Source organism: Trachinotus anak, unplaced genomic scaffold, assembly GCF_046630095.1.
Source record: "Trachinotus anak isolate AG129_WGS33_773 ecotype Australia unplaced genomic scaffold, CSIRO_AGI_Tana_v1 ptg000008l, whole genome shotgun sequence".
NCBI classification, from domain to species: domain Eukaryota; kingdom Metazoa; phylum Chordata; class Actinopteri; order Carangiformes; family Carangidae; genus Trachinotus; species Trachinotus anak.
The window spans coordinates 26,370,795-26,394,768 of record NW_027273859.1 but is presented as its reverse complement, the minus strand read 5'-3'; the positions used below and the strand labels follow the sequence as shown (position 1 = coordinate 26,394,768).

The 23,974-nt window shown below is 40.6% G+C and overlaps 2 protein-coding genes across 3 annotated transcripts in view; one reads left to right on the top strand and one right to left on the bottom strand.

Moving 5' to 3' along the window:
- Positions 1 to 2,046, top strand: part of adamtsl2 (ADAMTS-like 2) — a 37,033-nt gene extending 34,987 nt beyond the window's left edge. The window contains exon 20 of the mRNA XM_071483880.1: positions 33 to 2,046. Coding sequence (XP_071339981.1) covers positions 33 to 160 — 128 coding nt within the window. The 3' untranslated portion in view covers positions 161 to 2,046. The remainder of the gene's footprint in view (positions 1 to 32) is intronic.
- Positions 2,047 to 7,240: 5,194 nt separating this feature from the next.
- LOC139624613 (protein FAM163B) lies at positions 7,241 to 17,547 on the bottom strand. Of its 2 annotated transcripts, none has more exons than XM_071483879.1 (3): positions 16,252 to 17,547; positions 10,321 to 10,436; positions 7,241 to 9,468 (listed from the first exon to the last, which is right to left on the bottom strand). In XM_071483879.1, exons 2-3 carry the CDS (start codon positions 10,411 to 10,413, stop codon positions 9,025 to 9,027), a joined length of 537 nt encoding a protein of 178 aa, XP_071339980.1. In that variant the 5' UTR covers positions 10,414 to 10,436; positions 16,252 to 17,547; the 3' UTR covers positions 7,241 to 9,024. The 2 variants fall into 2 exon arrangements, with proteins under 2 accessions (XP_071339980.1, XP_071339979.1); XM_071483878.1 differs by having other exon boundaries at positions 16,341 to 17,547.
- Between the last annotated feature and the right edge of the window lie 6,427 nt (positions 17,548 to 23,974).

Genomic DNA, 23,974 nt, shown 5'->3' with positions numbered 1-23,974 from the left:
GATGTTGTGAAATGACTTTGACTGTGTCCCAGATGAGAGCTGCCAGGATCGTCCCTCCACCAACTGCCTGCTGGCTCTGAAGGTCAACCTGTGCAGCCACTGGTACTACAGCAAGGCCTGCTGCCACTCGTGCCGCGCCGTACGACCTCCCCCCTCCTAGTCCAGGACACCACAGCCTCTCTCCAACCCGACTCTAACTCCACCATGAGGAAATACATGGGTGTGTTTATGCTTGTACAGCAGTTACTGTGAATAATGAGAGGAAGATTAAGAGTTGGAAGTGCTTATTGTTTTTTTTATGAAGAAAAACTTCCTCCACTTGGATTTAAGTTTTTCCAGTTTAAAATGAAATCTGGTCATCTTGATATCAGACAGATATTTTGTTAATCCAAAAGAAATTTTATTTGGAATAAACAGAAAAAGAACTGGTCAAAAATCATGAGTGTAATGACAAACTTGGGGATGAATATATAAACATTAAATTTTTATTGTGAGAACGTTTCAGCTAAAAGCTTCGATTAGTTACTTCAGCATGAGACCAGACAGTGACTGAGCTGACAAGGTGGCATCACTTCAGTCACAGGCCGAAAAGAAAGAGAAGAAATCATTTAAAAACCAACATGTAACAAGAAAAATCTAGGCGATACTTTATTTCATGAGTTTAGATTTTCCAAGAGAGTTTCCTGGGAAGAAGATGTAATTTGGTACAAATTATAGGAAAAATAACACTTTATTTCACAGGTCTGTTATTTCCTAATAATGTGTTTTAGTTTAATTAGTTGTGGACTTCCAGACTTCCATATAAACTCATTCATTTATAATGGAAACCTTTTTCTTCATTTTTGCTGAATTGTTTGTTGACATATTTTACATGTGTAGCTCACCTGCTATCATATATACAGACGTCTCTAGTCTCTATCCTTTACAAATAACTGGAAGTACCAATCATCACTCTGTATTTTAACTGTGATTAGAACCAAATTATATTTATGGTTCTTTCCAGGAAAGTTCTGAGGAGATTATTTAGAAATAAATCGGAATATTTCAAATTCATTTGTAATTAATGTATTATTTCATAACCTTGTTCCTTTTATACTGTTATGTCAGACTGAATGTCCCTGAACTTTGAACCAAATTGCAAAGTTTTTCGAGGAAACTTGTTAGATATTACCATAAAATCAGAATCAGAAAATGATGCACCCATAACATGAAGCGTCACTAAGACCACGTTGTCTCATTAGTTAAGATGAAAAAATGTTTTTCCATCAGTCTCTTTCTTTTTTCCCCCATGATGATCATGATGGTGATGATCATATCTCAACCAGAAACCCTGTTTGAACAGGTTACGCTGATTATTTATCACTTGAATGTTTCAGCTCTGATCAGAAATCTTCCTCTAACAACTTGTGGAGTTGGAGACAGAGGGGAGTCAAACGGTCTCTCACACCTCCATCGTTAGCAGCTCGCTCATCGTCTTCATCGCTGCAATGAAAAGATCCATTAAATTATTTCTCAACTGAATATACTGCATGGCTAGAATATTTAATACAGATACTGTTTATGAAATCTTATTTAATTGTGTTCCAGTTTGGTGTCTGGCATGGCCCCAACAGGAAGTAAAAAAACAAAAATATATAAAAATGTACATTTCCATTCCACCCCGTTGTTTGGCGCCGTGCCGGCAAACCTGCAGGATGTGGAAGCATATTTATTAGTCATAGCACATTTTCATTTATCGTGACTCTCCTGATGCCAGCCGATGGTTATTCATCGGTTCAACTGATGCCAGTTCTGGTCTGTGTGTGTGAGGGAGGAGGAGAGACTTAACACAAACACAGGCGGAAAGATTCCTGACACTTGAAGTATGGTTGAAACGTATTCAGACGTGTACATGTATGTCTCATTTCTAACTATTGTGTACTGTGTTTTTATATAACTGATACCTCTTTGTACAAAACGTAAGTATGGAGATTGTGTACTGTTGATAATAAACTGAAAAGCTAATCGTACTGACTTGTATTTCAATTAAATAACAGTTCAAATGAACATATTTCTCGTCTCTCATTTTTTATATGAACTGATATTTTTATTCAGCGAAGGTTGACTGAGCATGAACTCTGTAAATATAAAAACAAACCAAGGTTGGGAACTATCAGCCTGGGGCTCAAAAGGAGCCTGGACAGAAGCTGCTGATGAGGAGGATTTATTTTAACCAGGATGATCGAGTGAGAATTAAAGGTCCCATATTTTACACTTTTCCAGTGTTGATATCCATAAGAAAATATATTTGTGGATTTAAGAACCAAAAACCATCTCAGTTTTACATCTCCCCTCTCAGGCTTCTCTCTGGAGCTCTAGCAAAAACAGGTCAGTCAGCCAATCAGGAGAGACTCTGAGCCTCTCTTCTGATTGGCTGGCTGTTCATTTCAGGTAAACACTCAGAGAAATCAAATCAAAGGTTGGATGGTGGGTCTGGGTGGGCGGAGCCTGGGGCAAGGCTGAGGGCATTGATTACTTTGTTGTGACATCACAAAGTTACAGACGTCCTGATTGCTCATTTTAAGGCTTTTAAAATACTGTCAACAGAGTATGGAGAAAAACCAAAAGGGGAACTGAACCACATATGAAACAGAAAAAGAGGAAAAACAGAAGACAACTAAAATCAAGACATTTTTATACATTAATTCGTTCTAGGGCCATGTTAGGCCTTTATCTGACAGCAGACAGTAGAGAGATTGGGAATAACTACAGACCCTGTCTGCACACGAACCCAAGGACATGGCAAAGCAACCCCAAGACCACCAAGCCTCCCCCTAATCACTCCATTTCAATAAAAACTTTAAGTAAAAACAGTTGCCCATGACTTGTATTCAGAATCATTTAAAATTGCATGTAAGTGTTTTGTAGCAGAAGCAGCTTCATGGCTAAAAGCTCTTCAGTTCTTACTAAGTGCCTTTTCTCATCTACTGTTCTCTGTTTTTTGGGATACAAACTGGCAACCTCACTGAAACAACCCCATTTCAGAAACATCAGATGAACATTAGTTTTTTCTCTAAACTCAGTCAAGTTGTTTTGGGAAATGTTGTTTTGTTATATTACGACTGAAGGTGAAGGTCTGATGCTGAAAATGTGATGATAATTGAGGCAGCGCATTTCAGAGATGGAAGCAGAGAAACCTCGGATAACTGTATTACATGTATCCTTCCTGAGGGTCCTCCTCCCTCCTCTGACGTAAAAAAGTTGACTTGTCTGATTTAATGAGGATCAACACAGATAAAAAACCTGTTTGGCATTAATCTCTGCTCTGCTCTTCTGCATCACAACCATACACAGATATCAAACAGCTCTGCATCTTTTTATTAACACTTTAAATGAAGTCATTTTCACACACAGCAGCCACAGCAGACGCAGTGGCAGTAGCAGCTGACGCCCCCTGCTGGTCAGTGTAACAGCATCAAACCTGTCATTTACAGAACTGCAGGAGAATAAAAACATTTACTGAAGTCTTCAAAAAAAAGATAAAAACAATGAAAGTGGTTCTTCTCTCATTCTCCCTCAGGAACCTGCAGCTTCATCTCTCAAAACATCCAGAATGGATCTACATCTGAAGCTTTATTGATCAACATGATGGATGTTTCTATTGTAAGGACTTCTTTATCCTGAGTGGAGACTTGCATGATGCCCTCCTTCTGTGTCTGCAACCCCAAATATGGCTGCAAGACAAGCCTCTGTCATCTACAACCTTAAACATTTAATAGGTGGAGCTTGTTGTCGACAGTGGTTTACTGCTGAGTTCAGGGCAGGAAATATCTCCTCTCTAATGGCAGGTCAGAGGTGAGGTGTCGTAACAAGGCAACACGTTTCACACATGGTGGATGGAAACAATTAAACATGTTAATAATAATAATAAAAGATGTAATAGAGGTAAATGAAATAAGGTGATCCACAAGCACAGCAAAAACCAGAGCTTTAAAATTTCCTGATAAAACACACAAATGTTTGAGACACACTGTTTGATCCTGAGTCCATAAAACTGTCAAATGCAGGATCTGATAACCAGTTATGTGAAAAGTACAAGAGAAAAATCAGCTGTTGAATACAGCCCCGCCCTTTTCCAGGTAAAGACAGGAAAAAAGATCAACAGTCTTCAAACTGCAGAAGATGTTTTCAAAATTCTACCATTTGTGCATCAAGCAGAGTTTCAAGCTCTCTAACTTTCATCTTCTTGGTATGTTTTATATGTTTTGGAGCAACTGGAAGGTGGTGGACAGATACTGTAGTTAACACTGATGCAGTTAACACTGATGCAGTTAACATGAGCTAACGTTTTAATGCCCCAGCGACAGTCAGAGCTGGAGGCATATTGTCTTCAGGTTGTCCGTCCATCTGGACGTCCGTCCCATTCTTGTGGACACAATATCTCAATAACACCTTGATGGACCTTCTTCAGATTTCGCACAAATGTTCACTTGGACTCAAAGACAAACTGATAAGATTTTGGTGGTCAAAAAAGTCAAAGGTCAAGGTCAGTGTGACCTTACAAAATGCTTTTAGCCATCGCTCAAGACTTCACACAGCAATTATGAGAAAATTTCACACGAATGGTTAATATTCATATGACTCTGGATAAACAGGGATGTAGTCTGGAACTAGTCTGAGTGGTGGAGGCATACAACTGCGACACCTTAATTCTAGTTTATTGATGCAACATAGCGACAAACTCAAGTTTTGTATTCGGTTGCTATTTTACAAACATGACAAAGTGGAGGCAACACAATTGCAGGTTGTGCACTCGTTCATCCGTCTAAGATCATCACATCTTCACTACCTGAGGTTTCAACACACACTAATTAAAAACACAGAGGGAGAAAAAGACACTGGACCAACTAGAATAAACAGAGCTAATGTCCTTTTCGTAGCAGCGTATTATTTTATCATATGTTACATGTTATGCTCAAGTTACAGTGTAATTTCGTTGTATTCCAGAACACCTCTACGGGATGTTTCTTTTGTGACAAAAGGAAAACATTGCAAATCCTGGAGTTGAGCTGTTTCTCTACTAATGAGAAGTTTGTAAAATATACTAAACTCTCATCTACTGTACTATCATTAAGAAATACCAAACTGTGTAAGTGTACGAGTTACTGTGAATGTCAGTCTCTTCTTAAATGCTCTACATCATGTTGGAGTAAAAGGCCTTGAAAATTACATGAACACTGGAGCTCTCAGTAGAGCATCTGTCTACAGCAGAATGTCCTCAGCTGGAAATGAAAGCTGTCTTTGAGAAATCACAGTCATTAGTTCGTTGAATGCTTCAGAAAAGCCCTTTAAATGCAATTTGTTTTCTGAATTCACACATTGAAACAGTCACAGCCTGACAACTGGAGCAAAATCATGAACAGGAAAAAAAGCACAGGCCTACGAATCTACACAAGTGAACACAAACATGGGTCAACCAGGAGCTCTGTGTAGTGAATCTATAGCTTTTAGCTTTTATGCATTTTTACTTGCAACGGAGTTGTACAAAGTCCAAAACAAAAGTATCATCAATTCAACTATTGAATTGATGAGAACATTTTCTAATAGGGGGTATTAGGCTTTTTTTTAGGCTTAAGATGTAAAGAATTAAGTTTTTTTCAACAACTTTTAGTTTTTTCTTGATATCAGTAATAACATTTTGTCACCATTGCCTCCTTTATTTCATCTGCTTTACACTGTTGCTACTCAGTTTACAAAAGTAGCACAAATGCCCAATGAAAAACTTCAGATTTTGAGTCAAAATCCTTCGACAGATTTCACAAGGGAAAGAAATGATAACTTGTGCTGTTAAACTGCTTCGTTTGTGGTGTAACACTAATGATTTGCTCACAGAAATAATGCATTTGAAACCATGAAGAGTAATTCTTTCAAGTTTTCAAGGTTTTCCCCCATGACAACTAAAAGCTCAGAGAAACTGAGTTGTTAATCTCATACTGGTTTGCATCCTCAAGGGCTCTGCACACCTACACAGGTGTTTTCTGTTAGTTTGGCTGATCAGAGCTTGGTCAGTACACACCTATATAATCTGGAGATGAGGCAGAATAAGTGAAAACACCTGTGCAGGTTCACCATGGGTGTGTAGAAGCATCAGCCAACATAAAGATAGATAGATAATAAAAATTGTTTGGTTCAAAAGGTTGTATTTAGTGAAAGAAATACATGTGAAATGTAGCAGGTAGTGAATGATCTGTACAGTTGCTTGTACATTAACAAACACACACAAACATTTTGCCTGTATATGTGGTTTTTCACTGCATAAATGAGCCACAGTGTGTTGGTATAGTAAGTATGCTGTAGAAGTACCTGCATATATAAACTGTATGTTGGAGATTTGGCTTTTCACACATGATATATTTCAATAAAGTGGGAAACAGAGTAAACTCAAAGAGCTTTTTGTGACTGTAGGTGAAAGTCTGTCTCAGTCCTCAAATGTCTTTAGCTTTATATCTTCCCCAAACACTCTTTATTTGGGGCTGAAAGGATTAGGACAGTGTTATTCAATAGTTTTCTTACTGTCAACAAATCCCATGAAAAGACCCAAACCAACAATGTGTTAGTTGTCTCTCAGTGATTTCTGACTTCCCTACTGTGTCTGTAGCTCTCAGCATCAAGTCCACAGCGTCCTTCTGGAGACGTAGATCTCAGCCTCACAAATAAATAGTTTCATTTAAAGGCGCATATTATAAGTTTTACTTTTTGCTAGACAGCTAATGTTGGCATCAACAGCTTACCAGTTATGCCAAGAGCGTCAGCCATTGTTGTGTCTACAAGACAAGATTTTATAGTCTGCCCTCTGAGCAGTGATATTTCTTCAGGGCAGACTGGACGCTACAGTGACTTGGTATCGGAAAGTGAGACGAACCAACAGGACTGGGCTAGCTGGCTAGCATGCTAACCAGCTGCTTTTCACCACTGGAGACAACTCTTGACTAGTAAAGGAATGAAGTCTGATGCTGAACTTGCAAAATTTGTTCTAGACTGGTAAGTCAACAGCTCTTCATGCTAACATTAGCTATGTAGCAATAACAAAACTTACAAATAGCTCCTTTAAAAAAAGATCTAGTTAAGGAAATGGTGCATTTATTGTTGACTATTTTCAGAGGTGGATTGATCCACATTTGGTGCTCTAGTAGTATTTGGGGCAGCAGGACGGAGCATGTGTTCATGGTGATGAAGGAACATGTCACCCAGTGCAACAGTGTGGCTCATTGATGTGTTTTATTAGCTTTTGGACAACAATGGAGCTCTATGGCACAGAAGAATAACATATATCAGGGTTTGGATACACACACAATAATTTTGGTTTTGATCCACACATGGGATTTATTGACAGTACTTAGGTTCCACAAGGGTCTAAATGCCATAAATTTTGTCATCAGAGAGTCTAGAGAGCATACTAGAGAGAAGTATAGCAACTTCATGTCCATGGTGTCCGCAACTGTCCGTGTGCATGTCTACTAAGGGAGTATAATTGAAGCTAAAGACCAGACTTCGCTTTAAAAGAGCTACAGCTACAACACTACAACTTGTCAAGGATTTTTATGTCCATTTCTGTCTCTTGTGCGGTGCATTCAAACAAAATCTGTGTTAAATTTACTGACAAAAGCTCATATTGTACATTGTCTTGTTTATACACAACATTTGGTTGGTTACTTAAGTAGGTAAAACACAAAATGAGATATACTGATCAAAATGATCAGTTTTGAAGTCATAACTGACAAATGTTAGTCCGTTCAAGTCTGTCAGCAACATTTTATGTTCAAAATTGAATTCAGCTGTTTGCAGTTTCTTTAGAGATGTAGACCTCCACCATGGCTGTCACCTAAAAGCCCTCAGTGTTGACATTATTCAGTACAGTAGCTGCAAACACAGTACGATACTTGTAGAACTGATTAAGTTAGTGTGTCTGCAGACATTGCCCACCAATGACTGTATTTAAAGATTGACGCTGCGTCTCCACTTCCTCCTGCTTTACAAAAATGAAGCCAAAATATCACAGATACAGGTGCTGCCATCTTGTGCCAGTGGCATCATTTGGAGTCTGAGCAGTAGTAATTGTCCAGTGAAGCCCTGGTACTGAGGCCCCGCCCCCAAACCTCAATTGAGTCATGACGTCACACACCCATTTTATAGCATCAAATTACTAATTAAATCCAAACTTATCAGAAAAATAGGGAGCACTTGAACATCAGCGTGATAAGAACTATCTAAAATTACAGAATCACTGGGAAAAATTTATTTGACGTGCACTTAAGCTGTGTACCAATTCAACAGCCGCATCCTTTGGAGGCTGCACTTGAAGACTGATGATGGTCTACTCACAGCAGCGTGACTAGACTGTCCAGTTTCGAAAGGCTCCTTCAAATGCAGCCGAGAACTGCAACCTTCCTTTCCTGGGCAACAAAGGCCTCAATGGGATCGTGGTCTAGCCTATTCCAATATTTATTGCACACTGGTAATGAAAACAAACATCAACAGAAAGCCCATGGATTACAGTTTAGAATCTAAGTATTGGGTTTCAGTTCAGTTCAACAGCTAACTGTTAAAACCAAGAGCCTTAAACCCTCAGGTTTTCGTAAAAAAAAGTTACATGTTCTCAAGGTTGCTAGGCAGTTAACAGTAATGGTGGGAACAGCTGGTGAAGCAAAGCAAAAATCCTCCATAGACCAGACTGTCTCATGTCCACTCAGCCTACGACGGTTACGAAGGGCCACAACTTCATAGAGCGTGTTCTCCAAAGGATGCCACCCCTGAATTGGGACACAGCTTTGATTCGGAAGTTTGGCCCATGTCCAATCTGCTAACGTGGAGGAGGGGTTTATGGCCTATACTGCAGCCAGCCACCAGGGGGTGATCAAGATGCTTTGGCTTCACTTTTTGGGAGCTAACACGTTGGGTCGGTCATCTTTATACACAGCCATTGGTACCGACTCAGTTTGTATACATCAGCCTTTTTTCCCAGCACAGCTTTCATCCTGCCTGCTCCTAGACGTCGGTGCTGACGCTGTGGGTGACCACCTCCCTCATGGTGACAGAGCGGATGAGGTTGAGCTTCTGATAGAAACTGGCCAGGTCCATGGGCAGTTCCAGGTCCTGCTGCTGCACAGTCCTGTAGCTGATCCTGCGCCCACCATTGCACAGCCTCTCTGGGTGCTGTAGGTAGAAGGGCAGTGAACAGCGGGTGCAGGACGGGCAGAAGGCATGCGAGCGCTGGCACCTGCGTGGTGGAGGGGTGGGGGAGAAGTTAGTGGGCCCATTGGCCTCAGTAAGGAAGGTGGGGGGGTAGGTCTCTGGCTCGTCACTGTAGTGCTCCGGCGTCGGAGGTGTCGGAGGAGCAGACAGAGCCAGGGGGCGGGACGGCGACATGGTGGCTAGCTCTGGTTCCTCCTCTTCCCCCTTCTCAGACTCCTCCCTCTTACAGCAGTAATACTGGTGCAGTTAAACACAAGAAGAGAGAACCACAGGTCTGAGTCACTGTAAAAACTAAAAAAAAATGTAACACTAACGTACCGTTATTAATATGAAACCATACTACAAACTGAAATGACAGAATATCTGAATCCAAACATCTCTTTAGGACTTCGGTGTGATGTGGCTGAAGTTCTGAACAATATCATGTCAATTCTGTGAAATATCTCAACTACTATTGGATAGATCACCATTAACTTTGGTACAGACATTGATTGTCCTCTATTATTATGTTGTGATAACAAACCTTTTTTTAATGTTGTTGCCAAAGTAGAGGCATTAAAAATTTGACTAATGCTGTGACTACAACATGTGGATATATTTTGGTGCGAAACATTTTTGTCAACATTTTACTGACTGACTGACTGACTTTTAGTATCAATAATTTTGCAACTTGCAGAATATGTTCTTTAACAACATTAAGAAAATGTGATGCCATCAGCATTAAAACCTTCATAAGTTGTATGTAGATGCAATTTCAAGGAGCCAGAGGACAAATTTTTTTGGCTTTGGTGATCATCTGACTTCTCCTCAGACATGACCAAGTCAGGTTTGGCATTTTGTTGTTCTGAGTAAAATGACAACTATTGGATGGATTTACATAAAATTATAACCAGTCCTCCAACCTGAGCAACAATAGGAGTCTCACCCAAAATAGTGCCCCTATGGCGGCAGGTGTACCAGACATAACTTGTTTAGGTTAACAAAAAGATTGGGATTTGGATGTGGACTTTGTTGCTCTAACAACGTCACTATGCACTTCTTTAAACATGTTAAACCTTAGACGTGCAGCGAATAGTAAAACAGTCGTACCTGCAACCTACATAAACACAGTACAGCGACGATGGTCAGTAAGATGACTGTAGCCAGAATTCCTCCTGCGATGACCACTGTCCCGGCTGACATTCGAAATCCTCTCCATCAACAGCCTGAGGGAGGAGGAGGAGGATGGGATGAGAGTGAAATGATCAAGGAGGAGGACAATAAGAGGAGATGAGGGTGTGGGAGGAGAGATGACAGGGGAAATGGACCATGAGGTAAGAGGATAAGAAAAAGAAGATGAGAAAGGAGAGAAATGGAGGAAATAAGAACAGATGGACAGATGATAATGAGAGGATAGGGAGGGTCAAGGAGGGAGTAAAGATGGACGAAGGTCAGGGAGAGGAGAAAAGACATGAAGAAAAAGTGTGATGGGAGGAAAAAGAGTTCAGTGACAGAGATTAGAGAGAAGAGGAGGAAGAGGACGGAAACGAGATGAGGCAAGAAGTGAGGAGAAGATGAAAAACATGGAGAAAGAAACAAGGAATAGAGGAGATGAGGAAAGGAAACAGGAGAGGGAAGAAACAGGAGACAATGAGAGGAGGAGGTGAAGGAAAGCATATGAGGAAAATCGAAGGTGGAAGCAGAAGCAGAGGAGGGAGAGCGTAAAGACAGAGGGATGATGAGGAGGGACAAGTGAGGAGGTTACAACGATAATGATGCTGCTGTAAAATTTTACAACTCTTCTGTACAGCTCCAAAACCTTTAAAGTGGTTTGTCTTGCCAGCAGTTATTGCTGAGGATTTTACAGCTGAGAGTAAATCAATTTTTATCGTTTATCTGTTACGACTCAGCCACATTTCTGGCAGTAAATTAAGCCAAAAAAAGTTGCAGTGAGCCAAGTGCAAATATTAGCAGGTCTGATTCTGATGATGATGAATCTGACTGATGGAAACACATCATCACTGATCTCTTTTTTTGCCCTGAACAAAAACCTCCAGGCAATTTGCTGCAAACCACCACAAACAATACCTATCAGTCACTTTCCTATCAGTAATTAAAACCCTGTATTCGAAATCGAGCTACCAGCAACAAAGTCTGATGGGTCAAGAAACCAAGTAATCAGGCAAGTTGGAAACAACAGTATATCCAGATTAAACCAGTACTTGGTAAGCTTGTCATTGCTTTCCTACCCATTACAAATGACTCTTAAAATAATTATTCATATGACTTTGACTTTTAACATTTTTGGTACGGTTTAGGCACAAAAGCTCTTTGTTTAAAGAAACAGTTCAACATTTTTGGGAAACCCTGCATTTCACTTCATGGCAGAGAATTAGATGAGAACATTGATACCACTTTTGTGCAAAAATGACCATTTAAGGAAACAAGGTTTAAAAACCAGTTGTACCCGCTCCTCATTTGATTTTGATAGACAACAGACCAGAGTAGCTGTAGTACAAGAGGTTCTTGTCAGGTCTGTTTACGGATTTGAACAAATGACAGATGGTGGATAGTGTCTACAATATTCATAACCAATAAAATGATGGACAAAACTACAGACCCATGCTTTCACAAACTGACCATTGACGGGATTGAAACTCAATCCCGCCAAGAAATGCTAAATACAGATACAGGTTAAAAGGAAGGACGACCTGAGAGGCTAAACTCAGGACAAAAAAGTTCCAGCAACAAAAGGTGAGAAAACAATGAATGATTATTCAATATTTGCATTTTTCTAGATATTGAGAAGTTATATTTTGTGTTTGAAACACGATTGGGTGATTTTCCCGCAAACTAGCTTTCATGGGGAGGGGCTAAGTCCAAAAATACTAAAATCTGGAACACAGGAGGAAAGAGAACAAAGCACAGTGCATGTTCCACATCAAAATGTATAATCATAGTAATAACTATGAGGAGTGCCACTCAGTAAAGTGCATACCTCCACCAAGCCCAAACAATCCAATCAAGGTAATAATAATAATAATAAGGCTAATGATAGCATTTGTAGCAGCGGGTGGCTGCAGCCACAGATCCGGACTTTAACTGCCAAAGAATATCAAATATCAATAAGATTAATAAGGTGTAAACAGCTGCACCAGTTTTCCTTCCTTTTCCTCTTGCTTGTGACTTGAAGATTAAGACTTGAGACACGCTTACGACTTACACATGTGTGACTGACTCTCACCTCTGATCACATGTAACACAAACTGGGTCACTAAGGTTCAAGGTTCAAGGTTGAGAAGGTGAGAAAACTCCAGATACGCCTCAAGCTCAACAGACATTGTTAAAAGATGAAAATCTGAATAAGCTTCTCGTTTATGGATTCCATGAAACATTTTGCATTTTTCAGTATCAGGCATTTGGCTGAGTGGTCCCAAAGCAGCCTAACAATTAAACAATGAGGCAGTCAACAGAGCGCAAACCTCCTCCAACGACAAACCGCTCTCCGACCTGCAGAGCTACTGCTGCTGGGACTGTTCGTGATGCTTTGTTCTTTGTCTTCCTGCACATTGTGGATAAAACAATGACAAATGTCTAGTGGTTGAATGCTTTATTCCAAGCCTTCACTGGTAATGAAAAAGAGACGTGACCAGTGAACTAAAAAACAAAATCTGCTGGTAAGTTTTTGAGAGATACAGCTATCACAAAAAAAAAAAAACAGACTGACAACAGACTAGAAAAAGCCTTCAGCATTAAAACCAATCATGCTTGGTACTCATATTTGTCTCTGGAAAGTTTTTACAACAGAAGAGGAAAATATGAGTCAACAGAGGAGACAAATATGGGAGACAAAGAAGAGGTGACATGAGGTACTTCTTCAGTTTTGCTTTCCTTCACGTGTCACATGTGAATGAGGACAAGTCAAGGAGTCTGTTTGTAATCTTCAAATTACATAACGAAGAGAGAGGGAGGGAGACATTATGTATTTTATTATTCACTTTTCCTTCATGTTTAATGCAATAAATCTGGTCTCAAACCAGAATTAAGTGTGCATTAGCAAAGAAAAATGTAAATGCTAAAGGGACGCCAGCAAATGTTCTTCAGCCTTAATGTGACAACAGATGGAAATTTAACAAGTTTCCCCTGTAGGTCAAACATCCTGCTGAACTCACTCATCCCTGATGTTACATTAGTATTATGAATTTAAATCTGAATTCCTAATATTCAGCTTTCCACCATGTTTTATACAACAAATCAGAAACAAAGCAGAAGTGTAATGAAGAGTAAAACACCAGGAAAGTCATGTGAGAGGAGATGTGACCCATCATCATCATCATCATCATCATCATCTTCTCATTTCCTCTGATTCATGAGTGGGTGTGACGAGACCAGGGTCGGCAGGAGTGTGTCGCATGTTGAGACTGTGACCCTGTGATGAATTCTGAGCCACCAACACACCTTCAAACCCCCCAAAGCTCTCTGAGTAATCTGGACAGATGATAGACTCAGTCTCTGCTGAGGAGACATCACAGGTAGATTCCACCTGTAGATCCCCTGAGCATCTTCCATTGTTGACTAAAACCATCTCTTCAGGAAATGCTTTAAGACACTGCCTTATGTTACTCCAGAGTGTATCCTGTTGTTAATATCCTGAAATATACACTATAAAAAAAAAATCTTTTTAAAAACAGCAACATGTCTTCCCATAGACAATGTTAGTTACCCACAATCATCGACATGTATGGAAGCCCCGAGAGGCAGGATTTTGTTGTGGAAATTTGTATTACAAATAAAAATAATGACATTTTTTCACTTGCCTCTCAGGGCTTTGGAAGATTAAGAAAAAAATATCACAAGCCTCTCAACACACTTTCACTTGCCTTTAAAGGCTTCCATAGATTCACTTTAAAATGTGAACTGTTGTTTCGCTGATAAGGTTGATAAAACTGCTTGCATCAATCTGGGCATCATTTCTTTGAACAGACATTATTATTATTATCATTATTTAGGTTTCTTAAATTCTTGTATTGAAAAATAACGACATCAAATTTGTTAAAATGTTTGCCCAGAGCAAAATCAATGTTTAAAGGAGCTATTTGTACCTTTTGCTACTGCTACATAGCCAACATTAGCATTAGCAGCTCTTTACTCACCAGTCTTGCCAAGAGCTTCAGTCATTGTTGCGTTTAAGAGACAAGAGGTTATAATACGTCCTCTGAGCAGCTACTGCTCCAGGGCAGACTGGACAATACAGTGAAGAGACAGTCTGACCAGGCCTAGCTAGTTAGCATGCTAACGTCAGTATAAGAGAAGATGTGATAGAAATAGAAATAGAAATAGAAATGGAAGCAAACAAACCTCTTGGCAAGTAAAGGAATGAAGTTTGATGTTGAACTGGCAATGTTTCATCCAGACTGGTAATTAAACAGCTATTAATGCTAATATTACCTATGTAGCGATAGCAAAACTTACAAATGGCTCCTTTAAATTCAATGTTTCCATAAACTTTTTGGCCACTACTTTGGACAAATGTAAAATTACACAAAATACCATTGAAAATCCAACCTGCTGCTGGATAACAGGGAAAAACGTCTACAGTTTGGGTAAAAATGACCAAAGTACAGAAGAACACACGCAATATAAAGGTCCAAGATGTGAGCCAGATGTTAGCCGAAGCTAAAGGGAGAAGGAATACTGGACTTAAATTCATCTAGTGAACATGTTTTCCATTAGACCAGAAACCTGTCCAGGGCGGACGCTGCCTTCTGCCCAGTTCCAGACACATGACTAAACGCTGCTCTAAGCTGCTCTTCTCATCAGCACCTGAGTATTAGCTCATCACTGGCTATTGCATCTGGGTTTCCATAGCGATGGAGCATCAGCATCCCCCAGGGCCAAGAGAGTCATTTACACCTACACAGCCAGTCAGCATTACACACAAATCACCGGACAAGACACACAATGAAAGGTCAGCATCCGACCTTCATCCATCCAAACTTAGAGCTTCAGTCAACTAAACACAATTTAAGTTAAAAAAATAAATAAATCTCAGCAATTTAAAAACAATCAAATAAATATGGTGTAAAGAATTAGAGGAACACATACACTGCAAAAAATAAGAGTTGTAAGAATATACAAATACAATAGGATTATTTCAACCTGTTTCCAATACAGATCAGTGCAGCAACAGCATTTGCTTAGACTCCTTATTTAAAACATATTAGTCTATCACTCAATGTCCTTATTATAGTAGTAGCATTTTATAGATGGACGATGAGATGACTATAAACTCTATATTGGGTCAATTTAAAGTCTGGATATCTTTAAAGTATATTTGAACATTACTGGAATCATAATTAAATTTAAATACTTTTTTGGCCTGGACGGTGAGAGTTTGAGGGACTCCTGACATCAGGATTTCTGAAACCCTTAATGCTTCCATATTGAATAAGTAGACAAATCCAGTAAGAATTTATCACGACGTGTCATATGACCCTGGAATTTGCGCATTTGTAACCATATGTGATATTATAATAAAAGCATCAATGCAACATGTGGTTTATAAATGATGATAAATGTAGCTGTGTATTAATGTGGAGTTCATGGTGCGACTTTTACGCAGATTTTACGCAAATAAGCAGCTGCGTAATTAAACGGATCAGGTTCAGTGTAGTTATAGTTGCTTCAGTCACTCAGGTTTCAGGGGTGTGGGTTCATGACAGGAGCAGCTCAGACACATGCACTTAAGTGTCTCTATCTCCATGTAGGTAAACGTGTCATTTTCATCACTGTTGGAACGACGTCGTCAGAGAAATATTTACCTAAACCACTTGATTTATGTGCGTAAAAGTGATATGAACTAAAGTAGCTGAGATTTGTTTAAATGATTCAGTTAACCACTGAAATAAATTAACTTTTCAAAACCGCAACTGGCTGCTGAAAAGCTGTTTAACCAGTGAAACGGATGATTTGAGTACAAACCACCATTTTGACGCATTTAAGACATTAAACTGTTTTCAAAGGTTTTTCCATGGCACAAACCTCTGAAGAACCGTCTTTTGGCGCTTTGTACAGGTCCACCCTCTCCGCAGGAACCACAGACACTTCTGGAAAATAGGTCGTAATCTTACCCATCACATTAAGTATCTGGATCTTGCCATGGCGTCCCCCACGGCGCGTCTCTCTCCTCCGGCTCGGGCGCCCAGGTTCGCGGGCAGAGGTGAGGGGCAGGAGGTGTCGAGTTTCAGCTGGGAGAGGTGTAGAAGTCTCCGCTCACAGAAGCGTTTCCCATGCACACACACACACCTGCTCTGTGAGAATGAGGCGCACAGATCGGTCTCGGTGCATAAATGAGGCTCTCTCTTTACATTTCGTCTCTTAATTCACAACCTGCACAGCCAAAACTTTTTCAGTGAGGAAGTGTTTTCTCACAGTTTCTTCTCATTCATGCGTGGTTAAAGTGCAGCTCTTTGCTCCAGAACAGTTTGCAGATACAAAAGCGTCTAACTCTATAAAATCCACAAATCTCCTTGGAAGTATTTCCTCCCCGGGCTCCGGGTCCGCAGGGTCTCTCTTGACTCCCGCTGCAACAAAACGGTGAAAACGCAGAAAACAAGATCCGAGCTCATGCGGGGTGCCCGCACAGGAGGACGAGCTGCTGCTGGGAGAAAAGCGCAGGTCGGCTCAGAATTAATTGTGCGTGTCGTGCACACCGGATCCGGTCTCATCCTGTTTGTTTGCTGCTGCGGTCATTTCTGACGCGACGTGACCGCGCTCACAGCGGTGCGCGCTGCAGAACACCTGAAGGATGAGTCCAGGTGAACTCATAGTGACATCACCTTCACTCTCGACCTGATCAGGTGTGAGTGATCTGATCTCGTTTTGGGGGGAACTCACTTATTAGAGCTTGAACACCTCAACAGGCCCAGGTCACATGATCACAGGATCTAGTCCAGAATCCAAAGACTTATGAGCCTGCTTGTGAATTAAAGGGAATCTTGACATATTGTACCAGTAAACTGTTCATCACATTATTTATTGTTATTAAGCAGGATTTGATCAATGCAAACACTACCAGGCTGCTGTAGCTTTATTAGCTTGAAGTTTGAGTGTGTGTTCCCTGTAAGCTTATCTTTTCTAAGTATATGCTATCTGATCATATAGATCCTGTGCCACCTTATAGCTTCAATGTTTTCAGTTACCCTGAGAGCAGTGCAAATTGCTACTGCAGCAAAACAAGGCATGATCCCTCACTGGCTTCCCACCAATCATATTAGTTGCAGTGACAGTCTGGAGGTACTGGTGCTGGGAATAAAACCTTGAGTCTTTGTAGAAGCGGTAACAAGTAACCTGTTTATTAATGTGTTTCTTCATTAAATAATTGTTTGTGGTGGCCCTGAGAGCTCAATGCACTATAACTTGCAAAGAGACAACATACAAGCAAATTAAGAAAACATCAACTTGACAACACACGCTGCAAATACTCACAACACAACAAGTGTTTCCAGGGGACAGTAAAAAGTGATGAACCTGGGTGGGACAGACTTGTTCAATGCTTTGTGGCTTTTGAGGTTAAAGGCATTTCACAAGTGTGTTTGGATGTATAATAATATACTTTATGTTGTATTATACATCCATGCAAGTGCGTCCCAACCAGGTTTGCCTGTTGCTACCAGTGGAGGGGAAAAGCTGTTCACTTACATCCTTTAAGTGAACATTTACATATTGATTTTCTGCAGCTGTTATTAAGAGGAGACATGTAACTGGATGAAATCTGATACTCATGAAATGAGTAGCAGCTTACTGTTGTTCCCTCTGTTCACAGTCTACCTCTCTCTGTCTCCTCTCTCTCTTCCATTGCTCCACTTCAGGCAGCACCAAGAAAAGAGCGTAAGGGAGGTAGAGAAAGAAAAGATTTTATTGTGTGAATTATTTAGTGGTTAAAGCAGGCTGAGATTCCACAGACAAGAGCTTGTAATATTAATGAGTGGAGACATTAGAGGTTATTTCTCCTCTTTTCTGCTCCTGCTGTGTTTGAACACTTCGGCATCCAGCTGCTCCCAGAGGAAGCTGCTGCTCTGAGCAGCAAAAACAGAGAAGATTCACATCAAACCTGGACTCAGGTTAGATTTAGGTACAAAAACAACTTGGTTAAGTTTAGGGGAAGAACATGGTTTGGGTTAAAGTGAGTTAGGAGCTTTGTTGTCATGGTGATGATAATAAACATATGGTTAAGGTTAGCAGATAATCGTGGTCATGCTTAAAGTAGCAATCTCGAAGATCTCACTTTCGTTAATATTGGTGACACCTATGGCCATACATGGTAATTACAGGTTTGTTTTGAACACTTGTGACTCGTGTTCCTTATGACCTCCGTGTGCGAGTTGGACCAGACACCCAGTTCATAAAACTGCAAGAGCACAAAAATGCAAGGACTTAATTTCATCAGTGAGTCAAAGGCTAAATCACTGTTGTGTTACCTGATTTGGCGATAAATAAAGACTCAAAAGACACTTATTTAATAAAGAAAAAACCACCCAGTCTTCCAACCTGAACAACCATCTAGGTTGTTGTTTTTTAACTCTGTGATACGACTCATAACAAAATTCTAACCAAATGTGTATCACAACTTGTTTTGTATCTTATGATGGACAAAGAAATTTGTTTGAATGTTGTGAAAAAATGTTCTCGTGGTATGAAATATGTTGCTTTTTGCAGGCATGAGCTGTGGTCCAGATTTCACTTCATGAATGGATAAACACATGACGTAACTAGCTCTCTGTTCTTTTGGTCACCCACCTCCTCCTATTGCCTGACCAATGACATCGCTCAATAAGACAAACAGGGTCTTGGTGGAAGGCATCCACTTAGCATTGATTCTCACATCAGGCCAATGGATTAGCAAGGTCAGGTAACAGGTCAGCACTGATGAGGCAAAGTCCAATACAGACAATACATTCACTGTCAGACTGGAGCAACCGATTCTGAACTGAACAACAGCTTTTCCTGACGTTAGACTCTTTTTTTATCAAAGGAAACTGAAGAAAGCCTCTAGGCTAATGTATTTTTCTTTCCAACAGTGGAGTGAGAGGATTAGAATCAATTCCTACAATATGATCCCACAGATGCATCATTAGAAACATTAGAAAAACAAAGGTTGTAGAACTCAGAAACATATATATATGTATATATATAAGAAGTGGTGATGTTTGTTGGTTACTCACTTAGTCACTTTGGTCCAGACTGAAATATCTCAGAAACTGTTGGATTAGTTATATAGGGTGGGATTTGTGATCCCAGAGGATGAATGCTAGTTCAATCCTTAAAGCATTTAGATTTTTGACCATACACCTGCAAAGCTCACGGCATTAATGCCAGCTGTCAGAGACACAATAAACATTACCTGCTTAACATCAGCACTTTAGCTTTGTCAGTGTGTGCTTGTTAGCATGCTAAAGTTAGCACCTAGCTCAAACACTGCTGTGTCTAACTACAGCTTCGCAGGGCTGCTAGCATGCCTGTAAACTTAACTGTAGACTCATAACCTATTTCAGGGGCTGCATCCTTCTGAGGCTGCATTTAAAGACAGGTTGCATGATGGCGGTGTGACTAGGCTGTCCCATTTCAAAGGCTCCTTCAAATGCAGCCTTCTTTTCCTTGGCAACAAAGGCTCCAACGGGGGGATCCTTTGTGGCCCAACCTATCCCTGAGATTCATTGTGTGCTGGTAATGAAAATAATATAACAGCAAACAACACAGACAGAAAGCCTGAGGATTACACTTTTGAATGTAAGTATTCAGTTTCAGCTCAGTTCAGCAGCCAATGGTACAACTGTTAAAACACGGGCCTTAAAACCTCAAATGTTTTTGAAAAAAGTTACAGGTTGTCAAGGAGCGGCACTTTGTGACACAACAATAAGGGTGGATACAGCTGGTGAGCCATCGTGGAAATGCTCCATAGACCAGACCATCCCTTTTCAGTTTAGCCTTTGCAGTCTATGATGGCTACGAAGGCGGGCCACATTCTCCAAAGGATGCAGCCCCTGAATTCGGACATAGCTTCAGTTTTGTCTCTTGCCACTTGACTGTGTTGTTAACAAGATGCGGCGTTTGTTCCTACATACACCCTGTCCTTTGTCATATTTAGGATGATGAAGACCTTAATGACATTTTTCAGTGTAATAAAATTCTGGGTGCAGATTCTCTATTTTAACCAGCACAGAAACACAAATGTAAAAAATAGCAGCTTGTGGTTTTACATGGAGGTATATGCCAGACTTTCCGAGTGATCAACAGTCGGATGCAGTCATTGCATGTGAGATCACAGACTGTTGTCGTTGTCGGTTGCCAGGTTTCTTACTATCGTGCCTGTACAGAGACCAAACCCTGGCCTCACTGAGTTTCTGTCATGTTGTCAGCAAAGTCCATTCATCTGTCTCCTCTTGTTCTCTCTTTCTGGTTTGGTTTTTGAGGCGAGGATCTTTGTCCTCCAGCATTTATTCCACCCCAGTTCATAAGCCTGACTGGCACCGAGGAGCTCCAGAATCCTTAATGTGACACAGCATTATGATACCCAGCAGATGACAGTGCACTCCTTCATATCTCTCACATCCTGACAAGCCCTGACAATACCACCACCCCCCCACTACCTCTCACTGATCTGAGATCTTGTACTTTAAGTCAGAACATCATCCAGAACATGGCAGCATCTGAGTGAGCCAGCGGGCTGACAGGATGTTTCCTTCTGCCTCCGGCTCTCCACACAGACTCTGTTTATTGCAGCATCTCCTCAACAAGCTGGGTACGAACTGAAACATATGCAACTGCCTTACTCATCATAAAACAGTTGACAATTATATAAGTTATAAGATTTTCACTGTTTCAAACCTCACTTTTCAATAATCATTCATACAGTTTTTAATTGTTTATTCAAAGAATATGAAAAACAGGCAAAACTAATCAAGCTAGAAAAAGAGATCACATCCAATTGTTGATGTTTGCTATATAGCGATAGCAAAAAACTTACATATAGCACCTTTAAAGTTATTTAACTGCTGCCTGTGTCTGTGTTTGGGTCCTGATAAATACAATTTTAACCAAATATTATCAGTTAATATAAAAGGAAATATTAACTTCAGTTAAACCTTTAAATGCACTTGTCTTCATCATCACTTAACATAAGTGTAGTGAAGCAATATCTTGTACTATAGTTGAATGTCCTGATGAATGCTGACTTGTTTTGTTGATTTTTTTTTCTTGACTAAAGAATCTATTTAGAAAAAAAGGTGCTTTTTACCAGAATACACACAACAACACTGTCAGGTTATTTTTTCATTGCAGTGTAAACAACTTGCGTTTCACACCAAAGTTCACAACCAGAAATGTAAACACTGCGGAGCCAGAATAAACTGTCCAATCAACACTTGTCAACACAAATTGTTTGTACTGAAAATTAACACTTGTGCAGTGGAAAATGTGCTCTGTAATTATCTAGTTTTCACATGATTCTGTTAATAATTCTGGGTCTTCTCCCATAATTACAGAAATAACTGTTTATGCATGATCCATCAGGAGAGATGACTTGATACTCCTTGATCATCCTCTAAAACTCTCCAGCCAGCGGCTATTGATTTGTGGTGCTGCAGGACTGAGGTCCTGGACGCTGGGGAGCTATGAAAAATCTTTCTCAGGGTTAAGATCGTGCTGCTGCCTCTGATACAGTGCTGACCGGCTCTGTGACGAGCTGCCAGCCCCCTTTAAAGACATAAAGACCATCACTGCTAGCTTTTCTTAATTCCTCTTTTTAGAATTCTTTATTCTAAAATGTACTTCAAATTAGTTTGATTTATATCTTGGCAATCACATTCAAATGGGTAGTAAAGCACATGACGGACAGCAGACCGTCTGTGCAGTGAATCAGAGTGGTATGAAGTACAACACAGACACATCTTTGTGGTATTTATCTACCCTGACAGATCCTCATTAAAACTGTTTTTAGCAGAGATGACTCCTCTTGCTCCTGGCGCTCAGTCACAGTGAAGTCAGCTCTGACAAACTGGCCTGCAGGATTGAAATGCAGCAACACACCATCAGTGACACTTTCTGTCCCATCAAACCAATCACAGGAAAGTTTTGTTCCTCACTTACAGAAAATATGATTTTGATCTTTATTATTCAAGTAAAGGGTTTTTATGCCTCCATGTTGATGATAACCAGAGCCGGAGTCATATTGTTTTCAGGTTGTCCGTCCATCTGTCCTCTTCTCTGGAAAGGTCTGTAACGCGTCAAGGTAATTTCTTCAAATTTGGTATAAATGTTCACTTGGACTCAAGAAGTGATTTGATTTTGGTGGTCAAAGGTCAAAGGTCAGTATGCCCTCACAAAACACTTTTTAGCCATTACTCAAGACTAAACACTGCAATTATGACAAAATTTCACACAAATGGTAAATATTTTATATGATTCTGGATAAACAGGGATGTGATCTGAAACTAGCTGCAGGAGTCCTACAACCGCGAGGCGGTAATTCCAGGCTGAGCATGCAACTCAAACTTCCTGAGGATAAACTTCCATAAATCTGCTTAGAAATCATGGGAAAAAATATGCTTCAGGACTCAAATTGACTCAAAAGTGAGGTCCAACACCAGCCTGTAGCTGATGTTACAAGTCACTGGATGAGCTTTTCTGGGGTCTTGCTCTGACTGTTGTTTTATTTGTTTCTGTCATCCTACTGGTTCCCAGACATACCTATGTAGCTCCACATGTCAGATTAGCAACAACATTTGTTGAATTACTATGTTTTCACACAATAGTTGAATTTCAATCTGATATGATAAAAAAAAAGTCAGAGATCCATGTTGAAGGTTAAGGTTGTTGCTCCGAACAGGATTTAAATGAGAAGATGAGCAGCCAGTCAGCAGATCAACAGTAGGTAAAATTGGATGTAATTGTGGGGGTTGAAAAATTAGCCTGGAACAGCAGCAGGCAGAGACTCCAGTAAGCTACTGGTCCCAACCAAGACATAACCCCCCACCCAGTTAACATCCCTTAGCATTTTTACACTTCACTTTACTTAGACCAGATGAGCTGTTTACCCCTGTTTCCAGTGTTTGTGCTAAGCTAAGCCAAGCTTACCATCTGCTGGTGGTAGGTATTTGAAACAGGAAGCCATTAAAGCCCAAACTGAAGCAGGCAGCAGCTCTTGATGACTTTCCTTTCAGCATGTAAATGCTTGCTGGGTGTCTCGTCCAGCCGTGTGAACGTCAGAGCAGACTTCCTCCTCTGATCCGACCGTCAGCTACCAGGTGTCTACTGTTTCCTCTGTTATTTAGTCTAGGGATTTCAGTCCGACTTGTCTGAGGGAAGCCAGGGAGGGGGCCTCTGGCAACCGGCAGCTTTATTATCATTTCATCAGCCTGCAGGTTGTCTGTGAAAGGTCAGACTCCTGGACGGCTACCCGCTGAGGTGTGAAGGCCCTCAGTGTTGTGGTGAACTACAAGGCTTAGCTGGATCTCCTTAAAACGCCACGGGTGAGGGAAATGTGATGTTAGCATGAGCCGCCGCATTAGCCCTCCCTGGCTTTCCCACAATACCCCAGTGTTTATAAAATATATAGAGTTATCCTCATGTTACGGGCTGTGATGTCAGGCTGCCGCTCGGCGCTCTCTGCCTGCGTCATCGCCCGGTCCGGGCACCAGAGGTCGGAGTCTGGATCCATTCAAACAGCCCTCTGATCCTGAACCTTCAGACAAAACAGACATGAGCC

Excerpts from the sequence above, each read along its gene's own strand:
- LOC139624613 (XM_071483879.1), bottom strand. The coding sequence starts at position 10,413 with ATGTCAGCCGGGACAGTGGTCATCGCAGGAGGAATTCTGGCTACAGTC. Across the intron at positions 9,469-10,320 it reads TGTGTTTATGTAGGTTGCAG|TATTACTGCTGTAAGAGGGA; the intron begins GTACGACTGTTT and ends TAACTGCACCAG.